This window comes from Gymnoscopelus braueri, assembly GCF_963280865.1.
Source record: "Gymnoscopelus braueri genome assembly, chromosome: 18".
Lineage (NCBI taxonomy): Eukaryota > Metazoa > Chordata > Actinopteri > Myctophiformes > Myctophidae > Gymnoscopelus > Gymnoscopelus braueri.
Genome location: NC_137618.1, coordinates 13,875,960 through 13,893,018, shown reverse-complemented (window position 1 = coordinate 13,893,018; position 17,059 = coordinate 13,875,960). Strand labels below are relative to the sequence as shown.

Sequence of the window (17,059 nt, the reverse complement as noted above, 5' to 3'; positions counted from 1 at the left end):
ACACACACACACACACACCACCACCACCCCACACAACACACAGAGCACAGTACACAGTGTCCAACAGAGAGAGCTCTTACCCATCAGTTGCTCCGTCCGGGTGCTCGTGTGTCTTGTCTGTGTGTGTGTGTGTGTTTATGTGTGTGTTTGTATGTATGTACAGTATGTATGTGTGTGTGAGTGTGTTTTGCGCGTGGGGCGCGAGTAGAGTCCGAGAGTGTGTGTGTGTGTATTGGCGGCTCAAAGCCCAAAACTCCGCTCAGTGCTTCTATAAAGTCCAACACGGGGCTGAACACAGCTGAGCAGCCAGCCGCTGCTCTTCATACGCAGAGACCTGGGTCTACACTATACGGCTCTCTGTTCCTCTGCTCTCTCTCTCTCTCTGTCAGTGACGGCAATGTTCTGCTCTCTAGCCCTCCGGCTGCTGCCTCTCTCTCTCTCTCTCTCTCTCTCTCTGTTCAGCTGGTCCCCTCCCACTTTCTCTCTCTCCTTTCCCTTCCCTCCATCTCTCTCTCTCTCTCTCTCAGCTAGTGACATCAGAGGGCAGTCTCAGGCATGCTGAGCATTTTATAGGAGTCTCTCCCGCTCCCTCCCTCTTGTCTCTTCATACGTGCACACAGCAGGAGAAGGACCAGAAAAAAGAGGGATAAAGTAGAACCACATGCTTGTTTAGTACACAATGAAATCCAGTGTTAATTTAACCACATGGACGCCAGAGTCCCGGTTCTGTTGGCGAACGTATACGGCCAAAACAGCAGATCTACAAGCTCACAACGCGTGGCAACACTATTTTCAGCTGAGATTTGGTGGGATGGGAGGGAAAAAGTACAGAGCCCTGGGGGAGTCATCATAAGTAGATACTATAGGGTGTAAAAAGTGGTCAATGTTAACCTCAATAATGGCAAGGCGTATTCACAATTCCCCCCCCCCCCCCATTCGTTACAGTCTCAGTAAAAGTGCATGTACTGTTACACTATAGCCGTTACACACACACGCTTTGTCTCCCTGCTACTAGCGCTATATTAATGTCTATACGTCTCCGGTTTTTTTTTGTTTTGTTCCACGAGCATTATTATTGTCTCAAACATGTACAGACCCCTACATGGTCCTCCAGCCGTATCTTTCCACCATCCATCCATCCATCCATCCATCCATCCATTCCATGCAGACCACTACAGCTCTCCTCTCTGGAAGGTCCACTCAGCAGCTGCTGTGGTCAGGGAGCACTTGACCTCTCTGCAACCGTAATACTCCACTCTCCACTATTTTAGTGAGGAACCACTACACAGTGATACGTTTGGTGTGTGCGTGTGCGTGTGTGTGTGTGCGTGTGTGTGTGTGTGTGTGTACGTACGTGTGTGTGTGTGTGTGTGTGTGTGTGTGTGTGTGTGTCCGTGTGTTCGTTCCGCAACGATTTTTGTTAAAATAAATTGTGTATGACAGAGAGAGAACATCATAAGAGAGAGAGAGAGCCAGAGAGAGAGAGAGAAAGGGTAGGAGCAGTGGTGGAAAAATTACTCAAATATTTTACTTAAGTATAAGTATCGATACTGCAATGTAGAACTACTCTTGTTACAAGTAAAAGTCCGGAATTCAAAATTTACTTGAGTAAACGTAAAAAAGTATTGGTATCCAAAATACACTTAAAAGTATCAAAAGTTAAAGTACTAAAATGTTTGAAAATAGCCGATCTACAAGCGCACAACGCGTCGCGATGCGACGCGTTGTGAGCTTGTAGATCGGCTATTTTCAAATAGCCTAGGTATAAAACAGGAGAGCCATACTGCATTACAGTGGCTTGACAGAGCGATGGAGTTTTTTTTTATATATTGAAACATAAAAGAGTCCCGATTAGCTCTGGCTGATGGATGAAGCCCCTCCTCCCCCCCCCCAAGGGGGAGACACCTGACATATAGCCTGGCCCGTCACATCAATGGGCAGGTCAATAAAACCGGCCAATACCAATGAAGAGGAATAGAGGTAGAGGGCGGGGCTGCGTTCGGGGCCAGGGAGGGGGGTTGTTTACCACCAGACCTTTGTGTGTGTGTGTGTGTTGCAACAAACGTTGCATTAACTATCTACGATAGATCAATGCTGCATTTACTTCTCCACTGACACTGATCAATAGTCTTAAGTTATCAGCACAACAGTACTAGAGCAGAGAGAGAGAGAGAGAGAGAGAGAGAGAGAATTCCTTCCAAGTCACGTAGAATTGACTGTCATAATGAAATTGCAAGTAGTATAAAACATACTTAACCCATTAAGACCTGAAGCCGATTCTACAAAATGTCTTCTAAATCCCAACAGTTTTCTGAAAAAAACCTATGTTTCTATATCAGTGGTGCTCAAACTTTTTCATGTCAAGGACCCCCAAAATGATATGTATTTGGCCGCGGACCCCCCATCTCAAAATATGTTGTGCCAGGGACCCCCCCAGAAGCAAAGATTCTAGTAAAAAAAATTCGCTTTAAAACAATATATATTCAAAGATTTGCACACATTTCCATTATTTTTCTAAAATAGCAGATCTACAAGCTCGTAGCACGGCACTCGGTGCCGCGCTACGAGCTTGTAGATCTGATATTTTTGAATAGCCAAAAGTGTAAAATAATGCTTTTTTAGCTCAAATCAAAACGTGACACGGTCTTAATGGGTTAAATGTATCCCTTTGTAACTCTGAGAGTATACAAATGTAATCAAATGAGACGAGACACTATTTGCTTATTTTGATCCCTAAATCAAGGGATTTGATTTGAATGTACTTGCGAATACTGTACAAACACCGAAGAGCAGTATGAAAAAAAAAACGTACAGACTTTCTGTGAAGTTTGTCCCCGTGTCCGTACAAAAATAAAATCCTCTCTTTCATCCATGTTGCATTTTTGGTTACATGTGTACACTCTCGGGTTAAATTAACATTCAGGATTTTTAACCCATTAATTAAGACCTGGAACGCATCTGCGTCACTTCTTGATTTGAGCTAAAAAAAAAGCATTATTTTACACTTTGGCTATTCAAAAATAGCAGATCTACAAGCTCATAGCGCGGCACCGAGTGCCACGCTACGAGCTTGTAGATCTGCTATTTTTGAGAAATCGTGAAAATGTGTGCAAATCTTGGAATATATATATATTGTTTTAAAGCGAAGATTTTTAACTCAAATCTTTGCTTCTGGGGGTCCTTGGAACAACACATTTTGAGATGGGGGTCGGCGGCCAAATGCATATCATTTTGGGGGTCCTTGACATGAAAAAGTTTGAGCACCACTGATATAGAAACATACGTTTTTTTCCCCCAGAATACTGTTGGGATTTAGAAAACATTCGTAGAATCGGCTTCAGGTCTTAATGGGTTAAATGTAACAGAACATCTTCCTTCACGACATGTCACAACAAGACCTCTCTGCCTTCCCTCTTACTTTGATTATCTCATATAAAAAGGATGTGATGCAATGATTCCTTGTACCCGTTTAGCACATGAACGTATGTGCAGACAACAGGAAACGGTGGGAGGGTGGGACCTCACTGGAGATCAAGGGAGAACCTGTTGAGATGAACTACTGATGGAGGTTGGGGAGAGAGAGAGAGAGAGAGAGAGAGAGAGAGGCAAAAATAGGGGATTGAAATGCAGAGGCTGATCCCAAGAGCTACTACCTCTGCACATCTGGTACACAATACACACACACACAGGGCTATTTTTGTACTTCCAGCAAGCCGGCTTGTTTGTTCACACAACACACACCCACATACACCTGGCCCCGATAACGTCTGTGTTATCTGTGTGCTGTACCGTGGCTGACGTCAAAGGCTTAGCTCCGCACAGTACAGCCGCGCCACTGATAACAGCGAAAGGCCACTGGCTACTGGGCCCGACCCCGACTGCTAAATGGACACACACACACACACCAGTGTTGATTTCGTTGACTAAAACTATGACGAAAAATGTTCGTCGACTACCTTTTTGCACTGACGAAAACGTAATAAAAACAAAAAAAAAAGTAAGCTATGATGACTAAAACTAAGACTAAATATATTGACAATTTTGTCAACAAATAAAAACTAGACTAAAATGTTAGTGAGGGAAGAGATCCAGTCGAACTAAAAGACGCTCGGGTGTTGCGCTCGGAAAATAGCCGATCTACAAGCTCACAACGCGTCGCGCTGCGACACGTTGTGAGCTTGTAGATCGGCTATTTTCAGCATGCAACCAAGTGTAAAATCAGCCTTTAAGACGCCATCAAGGCACCGCCAGAATACATTTTAGTCGACTAAATCAACTGTAGATTTAGTCGACTAAAATCTTATGATATTTAGTCGACTAAAACTAGACTAACAGTAAAACATTTCAGGTGACTAAAATATGACTGAAACTAAATGGAATTTTATTCAAAAGACTATGACTAAAACTAATCAAAATTTTATGTCAAAATCAACCCCGACACACACACACCCTCATTTACCACCTGGCAGGTCTGGCAGAGGAAGTCTGTCGACTAAGTGACACCCGACAAAGAGTCTTGCTCAGACTGCATTTGAACGATAGACACTTGACCGCTTTTCAAGGACTTTGTGCTTAAAATGGGTAAACATTAGTTCAAAATATTTGATGCAAGGAACTCGCCAGGCTCGCCAGGCGCCCCCCAACAAACACAATAGACCATATTCACACGGCAGCCATTTTGGAATTTCACACTTCATTAACTTAATAGCAATATGGCCGCCATGTGAATATGGTCTATTGGCCATGTTCGCGGGTGGGAAGCCGGGGCAGGGTGAGCAAATCTCTGTCACTGCACTAGCAACTCCTACAGGTTGGTCAGGATGCCTGTTCAGCAGGTATAGGCGGAACTGGGAAGAAACTCATCACTGTCAGGTAAAAAGAGTGGTGTTTGAGGCAGTGTTGCCAGATTCTGTGAGAGAAACAAGCAACCAGGTCTAGGAAAACCAGCCCAAAAGAAGCGACTATATGGGCCACATGAGCACTTTAACATATACCTCAGCTATTTGAAAATAGCAGATCTACAAGCTCACAACGCGTCGCAGTGCGACGCGTTGTGAGCTTGTAGATCGGCTATTTTCAAATAAAATATTGCGGGGAAATTATAATAAGCAGATCCTGGCAACCCTGGTTTGAGGAGATGTTGTTTTCTACACGCTCCCTAAGACAGAGGTCAGCAGTGACCTCACACGTCAGCAGTGACCTCACACGTCAGCAGTGACCTCACACTATACATATGGGGGAGGGGATTGGCATGATGATTAAATTCAGAAAGATCATCTCTGTTCAATTCACATACATATCAATTATCTTTCTACCACAAAAAAACATCCCTGAAAGAGCTTTACAGTATCTTTTACTTTGCTCTATCTTTGTCCTCATTTAGTATTCCATGTCTTATGAATTATGCACGTGTTTGATCCTCAAAAATGTGGGTAATCCAAGAGTATGCACGCCGAATGAGCGCGATGAAAGCAACAAGCCATTGACTTTCTTGTTGCCTAGACGCACGGTGTTGGTTAAGGGGTTAAGGGGGAGCGCTTGTTTTGTTTCATTCAAATTTGTTGCATTCGTTGCATATTCGGCATAAGACCAGATTTGAGTTGTAAAACTCTATATTAATGGTTTGGCGATAGGCAAAGCTAAAGAATCTACCAGGATTTTCACAGGTAAGCTTCATAAACACATTAACCAAACAAAAAAACAAGATTTTGGGGGGAGTGGATCTTTAAAGCAAAGTAATAAGTTGTCTACACTTTGTTACGGTCAGCCGTAATTGTTATTTACTTTGTCAAAGGTAAGTAACATAACGTTTCCAAATAGGCTCCATATACAGTATATATTGAATGGTAAATATTAATAGCACAAAACATTTATAACAACGATAGGTAAAATGTACTTTAGCAAAATATTGCAACTAGTGCTTTAGTTTGACTAGCAAGCATATTGCCAGAAAAATAAAAATGTATCACATTATATAACAAGTTTATCTATAACAAAGGTATTTTCACATATATGACATAATTGATCACGTTGTAACAAGAAACCTTTCTAATATAGTTCACGAAAAGTTTCACATATAACAAGAAAACGTGTATATTAAAAGGTTTCTTGTTATAATGTGAAAAGATCTTTCTATGACATGAACTTCTTGTTATAACATACTCTACTATTATTAATTATAATGTTAAAAGTGTATTGTTAACATGTTATAACAATTTGTTTTTCATGTTATAATAATAATTGATCCAGAAACAACTGTGATATTAGATTAAAGATAGCCAATATCATTAAACATTACAATGGCTACCGGATCGCAGATTGCTTAGCATTTAGGCCTATTGTTGAAACACATAATACAACTATAGGTTATCCACACCTATTTGTGTGTCTGTGTGTTTACAAAATAAACAAATCACATACACTCAGGCTATAGGACCCCATGTACCTATGAAACACAAACTACCTAAGCTTATGGAAACTGTTGGAAATGTTTGTTGCTTGCCATTATCTTTGTCAAAAACACATTTTGAAGAGCTACAGTACATCTGCATGTTTATCTAAAACCAATGAGCTTCTGGTTTAACAGGTCATGATTACAGTATCACAGCAAGTCAAACTGAAAGTCCAATCTTTCCCCATCTCCTACAGTATGTAAATGACTGATGTCACAAACTGATGTCACAACAAGGGTCGTTACGGCCAAAGATCATTCCCACCAAACCTACAGTACAGGAAGCCCACAAAAAAGATAAAACAAATACAGTATGGGTTCAGACTTCGTTCCATCCTGACAGGGAAACGTCAGAGAGATAATACGTGGTAATAAAGAGGATAATAATAAACCTCCCATGGTTTCCCTCCCTGAGGCCACTTGAATGGAAGTGATACAAAATACATGTTGATTTTTACTGCTAAGGACATTGTAGCAAGACTAAAATATTGATAGTTGGCTCTTCCAGCACGAGGCGAGGAAGAGCATGAGTGTGTGTGTGTATATGTGTGTGTGTATATATGTGTGTGCACATGTGGGCGCACACGAGAGATACACAAGGCGATAAATATGTATATCTGAGATAGAGAACTGCAGCTATCTGCATCAGCCTGTGCGTGTGTATGCGTCTACGTGCGTGACTGTGTGACTGTGTGTGTGTGTGTGTGTGTGTGTGTGTGTGTGTGTTAAATAATGCATGCGGCGTAATGATTGCGAGTCGTGCTGAGGTATACAGCGTTGCAGCCAGGCAGACGGGACTGATGAATAAGTAATGGCACGGCGTCCACCTCGGTATGTGCATGCGCACGCCCGCGCACCCACACACACACACACACACACACACACACACACACACACACACACACACTAGTGTACATCCTCCACGTAACCAGGAGCCCCCTCTCTCTCCGCTCAGGAGAAAGGGGAAAAAAAGGACATCTCTCGCTCTCACTGCCTCTTATCCCCCCCCCTCTCCTCTCCTCTCCTCTGACAAGGGGACGGGGGGGAGGACGAGGCAGGGGGGAGAGCCCTGTTTTTTTCCATCCCATTCCCCCCAGAGAACTCCAGGCCCGACTCCAAATATGTGAGATACAGTGTCATTTATTATTGATTTGGGTTATTTATAATACACACTCACTTTCCCTGCAACCCCCCCCCCCCTCTCTCTTTTCTCGTCTTGTTTCTCATTACCCTCTCTCTCTGTCCCTCTCCATCTCTCTCTCCCCATGTTTCCTCTCCTCGTGCTGTGAACGACTGGAAATCTACCAGTACAGATAATAATAATAATAATACAAAAGTTGTTGTTTTGATGAATACCCGTTGGTCTGCTGAAAGGGCGGTTGTTTTACAACTGCCGTGAAATTGTTTTCTGTCACATTTTGGTCATATCGTATGTTTTTCTAAACAATGAACGACACTGTTTTCAACAGCAAGACAAATAAAAACAACACTTAAGAGATACTTTGATGTGATCTCATGCCTTCGCATCGCACAGCGACACAAACAAAACCCACACACAGATGCTATGCCACCCAAATGTGTTTTTTTTTCAATGCTCCTGACCCGTTCCCTCCATTTCTTTTCCTCTCTCTACCTCTCTCTCTCTCTATCGCCTTCTCCCTTCGCCTTGTTACCCGATCATCGTATAACCTCCTTAGTGGAATTGACAGGTAATGCAAACGGTGCAACGCAAGACAACATCAGACGTTCAGTTAAACTGCTACGGTGCTGCTGGGGTAGGTAATTGGATGTAACCTAAGTGATCGGCCAGGTAATGGCCCAGGGTATAAGGTAATCAATATGTCTGAACACTAACCCCATTCTCCTCCTAAAAGTCCGGAAAGGAGAGAGGACTCCGCTTAAACCTCATCAGGTATACAGTACATGCTCAAGAAGACACGGAGGTGCTCCAATTAAAACGGCTGTTAAATTAATCGTTCAATATAAAGCAAGATCCACTTCAGAGAGTGAATGGTGCATAGAGAAACCCATGCCAGAACATTGAGAACAATTAGCTCCACAGGTTGGTGGACTTATTTTTTTTTTTTAACCACTTAGGCCCTATATACTTGTGTTGTGCGATGAATAGCCACTAGTTTAAAGAGGTGGTGCCATGTTTTTGCACTTTTTCTGTTTTTCATGTGTCTATGAGGTTGATAGAACTTCATTAAGCCCCCCGGTGGTGTTTTTATGGTGTTTTATGTCTTCTCTGACTATTTGGAGTTTTTTCCTGGAGGCTGAAACCTTGAGGGTCAAATGTGCCAATAGAGAAACAGCGCTTTAGTGACATCACAAAGCCCACACCCTCCCCCTCATTATCATAACACACAGGTGTGGGCATGACAGGTGTGGGCATGAGGAGGAGGAGGGACTAGGACAGGTGGGTGGTGCTAAGGTGGTGGAGGAGGTGCTAAGGTGAGAACCAGGTATACTTAATGCACTGGTGGGTGTGTCTACATAAAAACAACATTTTAACACTTACTGTACACTTTTTTTTTGTTGAAAAAAATCCTTACATAATAATAATACCTTATGATCAGGTTTTAGGGTTGAAAAATATCATGGCACTCCATCTTTAAAGAATTGTGAACTTTTTTTTTATTGTATTATGCACAATGTCACCCATAATGAGATTCTCAAAATTTGGAAGCCGGAGTTAAAGTATTTAATAAATCATATAATAAATCACATCATACTTTCGCCATAGTTTTTGCGTGTCAGTGTGTTTTCTTTGAGAGGGTTTGGAAAGCGATGGGAATCACTTTCCGTACCGATGAGCTCGTCAGTCACAGAGTTCTGCCGGGGCTGCCAAAAGCCTCCATTGTAACAGAAGCAGCTATCTGGTCCTGAAATGTTGCTGGCCCGCCGGCCCGGCCTGTTTATTTGTTTGTTTATGAGTTTTAATTGGTGCCGTGAATAGCCGTTTCTTCTGATGTCAGGGCACGAGGCTTCACACACACAAAAGACGTGCATGCACACACACAATTAAGCTGTCACACAAAGCAAACACGGGCCAAAGTGCTGCCGTTGCTTTATCTTGCTTGCTTATGCGCATGCGTATACACATGTATGTTGATCGTATTTTAAGTACTTTTTCAGCCTGGTTCCCGATATTTGCTGTCAAAATGTCCTATGCTGTAGATCTGTGCATACAAATGATCACATTCACGCACACGCATTTTCACCAATAGTCTTCAAATATGGCCTGAGGATCCCAGTCGTGTGTGCGTGTGTGCGTGTGTGTGCGTGTGTGTGTGTGCACGTGTGCATGCGTGTCAGGCACATGTGGTCCAGCGATAACAAGCTCTGAGTCTACAAAAGACACCAAACACAACAGTCGGCTCCTCCTGGCTCTGAACAAGACCTAAAAAAAACATCAACGCTTCAAAACACCTTGTTATAAAACGAGACAAGGGAAGACGGGGCTAAGAAAAGAAAAGAAAACGCTGTGGGCCCTCTCGGCACCAACCGGAGAGCCTCCCCATTCATTCATATTTTACACCAGTACTCTCTCTCTCTCACTTTCCCTTTCCGTCTGTCTCAATGGAAATGCTTCGCAAACCGGCCTCGTCTACAGGGTACCGCAGCAGACAGAGAGCCATTAGCTGTTAGCGATGCTAAACTGAGCTTATAGGGGATGTCAGCTCACCGCACCGCTCCCCATGTACTTAGCATCACATAGGTCACAGCCGTGACCCCTGAGCACTATAAAGCGAGACTCGTCAACTCTCTTTGTGGACAGAGTGCATTGAGAGACTGGAGAAAGTAGTGAGGCAAAACAAAAAGACCTTTATAAATAATTGTGGGCTGGCACATGGCAGGTGGACGTCATAATAATTCCTAAAAGTAGCGTATACCTCATATTCTTGGCCTTACATTAGCATAGTTCCTATTCTCTGGTTTAAATGCGGCTCTGCGATTTGAATCACTTTCGCCGTATCGTGCGGTCGTGGGCGGATTATTTGAATAATTTTTGATGTGTCGTGCGGCGGCTGTGGGCAGCTGAGTGGCAAATACCGCACCCCACGCATCACTAATTAAAGAGATTGCAGTGCTATGATGATGACGATGCTACTTCAAGGATGTTATAATGAGCTGGAAACTGTATTTCCCAGGTGTGTCAACCTTTTTAAACTGTGAGCAGTCAACTCCAATGTATGCATTCTATGACTAAGCAGAAAAGGGGAAATGTGCCCCCCCCACCCCCCACCTGAGACAAGTCAGATTTTTTCACAAGTTCACACCATGAAGAAACGACAGCACCGCCGGCTGCACAGAGCAAAACTGGGCTCTTCTGCTTTTGACAAACGACTCTGCGGTGAAGTATAATAAAGCCCCATGGTGAATGCCAGCCTCCAGCCATTAAGGCTGTAAATGAACTACCTCTTCCCGGACTAGAGAGGAGCCTGCATGGCCTCTGGTCACGGTGGTGTTGTTACGATACTGGCCAGAGGAGCTACTAGCATAAAGCCCTGGTGAGCTCGATGCTGCTAAAGGTCCGGACCCTGAAGTGGGTCATCCATAATAGATAGGTTTCCAGAAGTCTCTGCAGGATCCATACGGCCATGCTTTGGCTTTTAAAAGCCTTTACAAAGCGGGCTTCTGCATTAACAAGTGGCCTTGTGGGAAGAACCTGGGAAAGGGTTAAGAGTGGCTGATCAAACTCATGTCCGGACCGGTTCACAAAAAAAAGCAGATTTAAATGTTTTGTTATTATCAATCGTTTTAAAATGTTCACCTATAATGACATGGCCAAAATAGGGCCGCAAGGGTGAACGTGGTTAGAGTGACGTTGAAGTGGTGAAACCAATGTATTATGTATTCAAGTATTATAAACATACACACACAACAACTCTCTAGACATCCAGCTCTTGGATCAGGCAGTCAGCCAGCCAGTCACAGACAGACAGACAGACAGACAGCAAGGCAAAACACAGACGATATACAAAATTCATAACCTGCTAACATGGTAAAATGGGGCTTTCTTTCTCCACACATGTTCTCTCTCTCTCTCACACACACACACACACACACACACACACACACACACACACACACACATACTCACGCAAGCACGCACGCACGCACGCACGCACACACACACCAACCTGCTGTAGCTGTCAGGATAATGGCAGTGATGCAGTGAAGTAGGTTAGGGCATTGCCCGCTCTGCTGGAAGACCAAAACAAGTCTGGCTCTCAACGCAGCACTGAGCACTCACTAGAGTTCAGCAGACTGGACAGTGTGTGTGTGCGTGTGCGTGTGCGTGTGCGTGTGTGTGTGTGTGTGTGTGTGTGTGCGTGTGATGAAGGCCATCACCCCAGGCTATGTCTGTGTGAATTGATATAATTATAGGCAGTGGTACACTTTGTCTCCTTCCTTTAAAAACCTCTCTCTCTCTCTCTCTCTCTCTCTCTCCTCTGCTCCCTTTCAGTCTTGAGAAGCTTGTTTTTGTATAATGTGTTGTATCACTTTGGTTCAGAAATGTACACGTGTTGTGGGTGAACAAAAAAAAGAAAAGAAATCTTTAGAAATTCCACACGAAAATGTAAGAAAGGTTTTTAGGTAATAATGGTCCTGAATGGGGTTCGATTCCTCCGCAGTGGAGTGACTCTGGCTTGGCCCGAGTGCTCCGATGAACTTAATTGGCAGTGTTAGCGGCTGGGAAGCCGCCAGGGAAGTTGGTTCTCTGTCGGGGTAGAGACTAGGGCCCTATTCACGGGGGAATTTGAACAAACCACTAATTAGGGATTTCGGACTAGGCAAGAGGCGTTTCCCCGCAAAATTCGGTATTCTATGGCACCCCCCTCACCCGCCAAACACCTGAGCTACCCGTTACATTATGCATAGGTGTGGTTTGGGCGTTACAATGATAAAACCAATCACCGTGCCAGAAGCCATTGCCTTTAACACATTGGGTGCCAGAGGTTTATTAAAATATTATACTTTGAGTGCCAGGACTTTTTAAACATTTTGAACCTTTTTCAAGTAGTCACAAAATATTTTCAGTGATCACTGTCCTCACGGTGATCCCCTCATTACACACATACAGGTCTCGTACAATCGGGGGGAAAAAATTTAAAACATTCGGAAATCCATTCCATAGTTGCAGCCAGTTGAAAATAGTTAAATTAACATTGTAAAAAAAAAAATGCACAGGAGCCGAGATACAGGTTTTTGAAGTCATAAGTTAACCAGGAGGTGGATTGGAGTCTAAATCTTGTAGGAGTGATATTTCCTGTTGCTGTGAAAAAAAAAAGAAAAAAAAAATTAAAAAAAAAAAAAAAAAAAAGTAATTTTTTTTTTTTTTTTTCAAAAACCGTATATATACGGTTTTGGCACTCAACGTTAGTATGCGCAAAACCGTATATATACGGTTTTGGCACCCAATGTGTTAAGAGAAGACTGCGCTAGCCGTCATCCCGATCCAATATATGCTCTAGCCTATCTACCTGTCTGCACTGTTGCCTGGTCTGATTATTATAAGCCACATTGGGCTTGTTTTCCTTCTTTTTTTTTTTTTTTATCCAAATACATTTTTATATTAATTTGTAGCCTATTGTGTTCACAATAAGCTTGTCATATTAGTCAGATCCGGAATAGTATATGAAAGCCATTTAAAATATGTATACTATTGGTACACACTGGCTGCTCCCAAATAATTAATTACATCATGTTGCGACAACGCTCCTACGTGGTACACAGACAAACAGTAGCACATGGGTATAATAAATTGGACAGTTTTAGGAAAGGTCTATAGCCTATGTACTCACGTTGGCTGTTATCGTTCTATTTCCACCGTTCTAATGGATTCCAGGGGTGTGTAAACATCTCTGAAGTTGCTCCATAGTTTCCTCTGAAGTGACGCAGTTAAAGTTAACTTACATCCATATTGTCCCCGTTATCTTTCATCATCCACCTTTGTTCAGTAATCCCGAACAGAGCTAAACTTTAAGTTTACATCAATCAAAGCCTCTCAAACCCAGACACATTGCTGCGATGCGTATGTGCGTCGCCTACCCAAAATAACAGACATACAAGCTATCAACGGCGCTGCGTCATGTCGTGTCGACAGTTACAGATCTGTTATTTTGGACAGCATACAATGAGGCGCGCGCGCACCACGGAGTAGCCTATCACTAAACCAAAAACATTACATTACGTGGTCAACAACATACTAGACATGTAACTTGCTTGGAGCTTTTAATGCAGTGGTTCTCAACCTGTGGGTCGAGACCACAATGGAGCACCCAACGCCTGGCGAGCTTGTAGATCTGCTATTTTCACAATATTTATCTGTGGAACCGAGTCAAACAAAATGGGGGGGGTCCCCAGTTCAAATATGGTTATTTTGGGGGGTCATGAACGTAGCGTTTACGCGGGGAATATAATAATAATATAGGCTAATATATATAATATAGGCTATAATATAATATTCACCCGCACGTCCCGCAGCATGGGTTTAATGAGACAGCAGCCAAAATGAAAATCACACTATGATCCGATCATCTTATAAAAAATGTAAGTGCTTAAGATTTTAGCCCAAACCCAACGGGACCCGACCCGGCCCGTCGGCACCGGCTGAGCCGGGTCTAAGTTTTTTTTACATCCAAATAAATTCACATATTAATTAATTTGTAGCGTAGGCTATTGTGTTCACAATAAGCAACTTGTCATATTAGTCAGATCCCCAAGAGTATATGAAAGCCATTTAAAATAGTTATATATTCCTACACAGCTGATGCCAAATAATTAATCAACAGGGCAGCGCAACGCTAAAGTAGCCTAGGTCAAATCAATCACTGTCTTGTCATGACGCAGCAGTAGAGAGCTCCCTTTAAAGTTTAAACCATAACATGACATAAATAATGGATCTTCAGAACTTTCTTCATGTCTTTTTCACCTCAAAGTAAATGTTGGATTATTTCTTCAAATGAAAGCACAGGCAGCGGCCAGAAGGTAACATGATTGGATGTGATTTTTCCATTGCAAAAATGATTACGGTTATTCTATGAAACATATATTTCATAGAATAACCATAATCATTTTTAAAATGGTTATGGGGCAGTGTATATATTTATATAGCCCTATTTGCTCCAAGCTGTTTTTTAAATAAAATATAGACTGTTAGGGTAGAATGACTCCTGTTCTTAACGAATTACCAAGATTTAATGAGAAATAAGGCTTCTTTAGAAAAATGACTGACGGGCTGGGCTGGGTCTAATTTGTCAATTATTAGTCGAGCCGGGCTGAAATATTTAGGGGATATGACAGCTCTAGTTAGTAGTTTGAAGTGCTCATGTGGCCTTAGAGTTGCTTCTTTTTGTTTTCATAGACCTGCGGACTGCGGTTGCTTATTTCTCTCCAAGGCTGGCAACACGGCTCATGGTCCAACGCACAAAGCCATTGTAGTGTCTGTGTGCACTTGACGGGTGATTTTATAAACCAGCGGGTGCTTCTAGAATCCACTATCCCCCGTCCCCAAGCCGTACCCATGTGTGTCTGTAGAATTGCAATGTGGGGGATATAGCAACAACACGCCCACGGGCACACCTCCACGCGCAAATAACGGCGTCGGCATAATGGTGACGGGTAGAGCAGGTGCTAGAATAACCTATTGGGGCGGCGCAGCTCCATTATCAGGTTAAGGGTAGCGTTGCGGCTGGGAAAACTGGCACAGAATAGAGCGGTAGGCCCTAGGGCTTTCACCAACTAGTCGAGTAGTCGACTAGTCGACTAGTATAACCACTAGTCGACTCTGTTGGTACTAGTCGAATAGTTGGAGAAAAAAAGAAAAGAAAAAAAGTTTTTTTTTTTTTTTTTTTTTTTTTAATTTGTTTTAATGCCATAGTAATGGCCCGTCTTACTATTATTATTATCCTCCTGACTTTATTTTTTATCAAAAGGGGGTCAAAAGTATGCCCAATAAAAGCCTATTATTGGGCAATGGGGATCCTTGGAGACGCTGCTGTGGTGCTGTGCTGCTGTGCCAGAAACGCTTCCCTTAAAACGCCATAAAGATAAGGGCAGGAGGATAATAATAATAGTAATATAGTAGTAGGATGGCATTAAAACAATGCCCCCCCTTTTTTTTTTTTTTTTTTTAAATGTTAATTTCGACTAGTCGACTAGTCGACTACTAATTGGTCAAAACAGTCGACTCACACAAATCATTAGTTGTGAATGCCCTAGTAGAGACTCCTACAGGTTGGTTCGGGGTTGCCCGTTAAGCCGGGAGCAGAATTGGGAAGAATAGCATGTTCCTCCGCACGCATTAGGCCCTCCAGGTGAAACTCCTCACCGTCAGGTGAAAAGAAGCGGCGTTATGTATTTCTCAGGAGACGTGGGGCGGTCAACACCCTCCCCCAGACCAACAAGAACAGGGAGTAGGGTTCGCATAATGACCACATTTCGAGAAAATGGTAAAAAGATGAATTAGTAAAAGGATGGTGCAGCAGTAAACGAGTGAAGGGACAGAAGGAGAAGAAGACGTGATGAGAAAGAGAGGTGGTGAAAAAGCAAGAAAGTCAAAAGTTCATCATAAGTTCAGACCTGTGTGTGTGTGTATGCACGCGCACATGTGCCCTACTGCCGGTGAGCAGAACAGAAGCAGCTGCCTAACAGCTCTTGCCCGCTCCAGGCTGGCACCGGGCACGGGCACCGATGCCAGGGTGGGATTGGGGGGAACCGAGAGGGCCATCTGGGAGACTGGCACCCAGACCCAAGGGTGTGATGGGTTCCTTGGACTGGGCACACGTGCGCCAGGCAGGTGGCCTGATGGTATCGTTGGGGAGAGAGAGGGGTTGGTTGTGGACACAGAACGAGCTGGTGACAGTCACCACTATACTCACTGTACCATCTTGAGCGTTAATTAATCTCCGAGAGTAAATAATGAATATTGACCTGTAACGGTCGGGGTTAGATTAACACCGAAGATTTTGCAGTGCATTATAGGACTAACAACACATCAGCCTTTTGTTGAACCAAGCGAGAGTCGCGTTGGCACGTCCCTGGAAATTCAGCGATAGCCGTCCGTTTCCGTGCCAGCCACCAATTTGAAAATAGTTCCCGACGCCTCTGAATGACAGCTGGTTGGTTATCTGCCAAAGTGGTCGGCAGGAGCACTTTAGCTATAGCTTTTTGCCTGGTGTTAAATTCCAACCACTCTGCCACTCTACAGGTGTAATTGATGATGATGTTGATGATGGTGGATGCACAGTAGGTGTGTGATGAAAAAAAAGACACAGGCTCGACCATTCACATTCATTCATGTCACTCGCAGTCAGTCAAACTTGTGTTGATTATTGCCCTTCGATGTGTCCCGGTTCATCCCAACACACCATTTGTTGCTACAAACCTTTGATACCTACTGCAGGGGTCTCTCAAGCTTTTCAGGCCAAGGACCCCCTAGCTGAGAGAGAGATGAAGCAGGGACCCCCTCTATATTGTATACAATTGAGTTTCAAATTATTATTATTTTTTTAACTTAGTCTGCTCTTTTTCCCCTCTACACCTACAGTAAACCTCTTTGCCAAAAAATTGCCGATCTACAAGCTCACAACGCCTCGC

At 43.3% G+C, this 17,059-nt stretch overlaps 1 protein-coding gene across 6 annotated transcripts in view; it reads right to left on the bottom strand.

The window, feature by feature from the left end:
* LOC308073682 (histone deacetylase 4-like) overlaps positions 1 to 17,059 on the bottom strand; it is a 247,764-nt gene that overhangs the window by 135,992 nt on the left and 94,713 nt on the right. Inside the window, exon 1 of one of the 6 annotated variants that reach the window (XM_080412738.1) lies at positions 81 to 159. The exons of the other annotated variants lie outside the window; for them this stretch is intronic. Within the exon in view, the coding sequence (XP_080268864.1) occupies positions 81 to 84 (4 nt within the window). The 5' untranslated portion in view covers positions 85 to 159. Of the gene's footprint in view, positions 1 to 80; positions 160 to 17,059 lie in introns of those variants that run through there. 6 annotated transcript variants of the gene reach the window in all.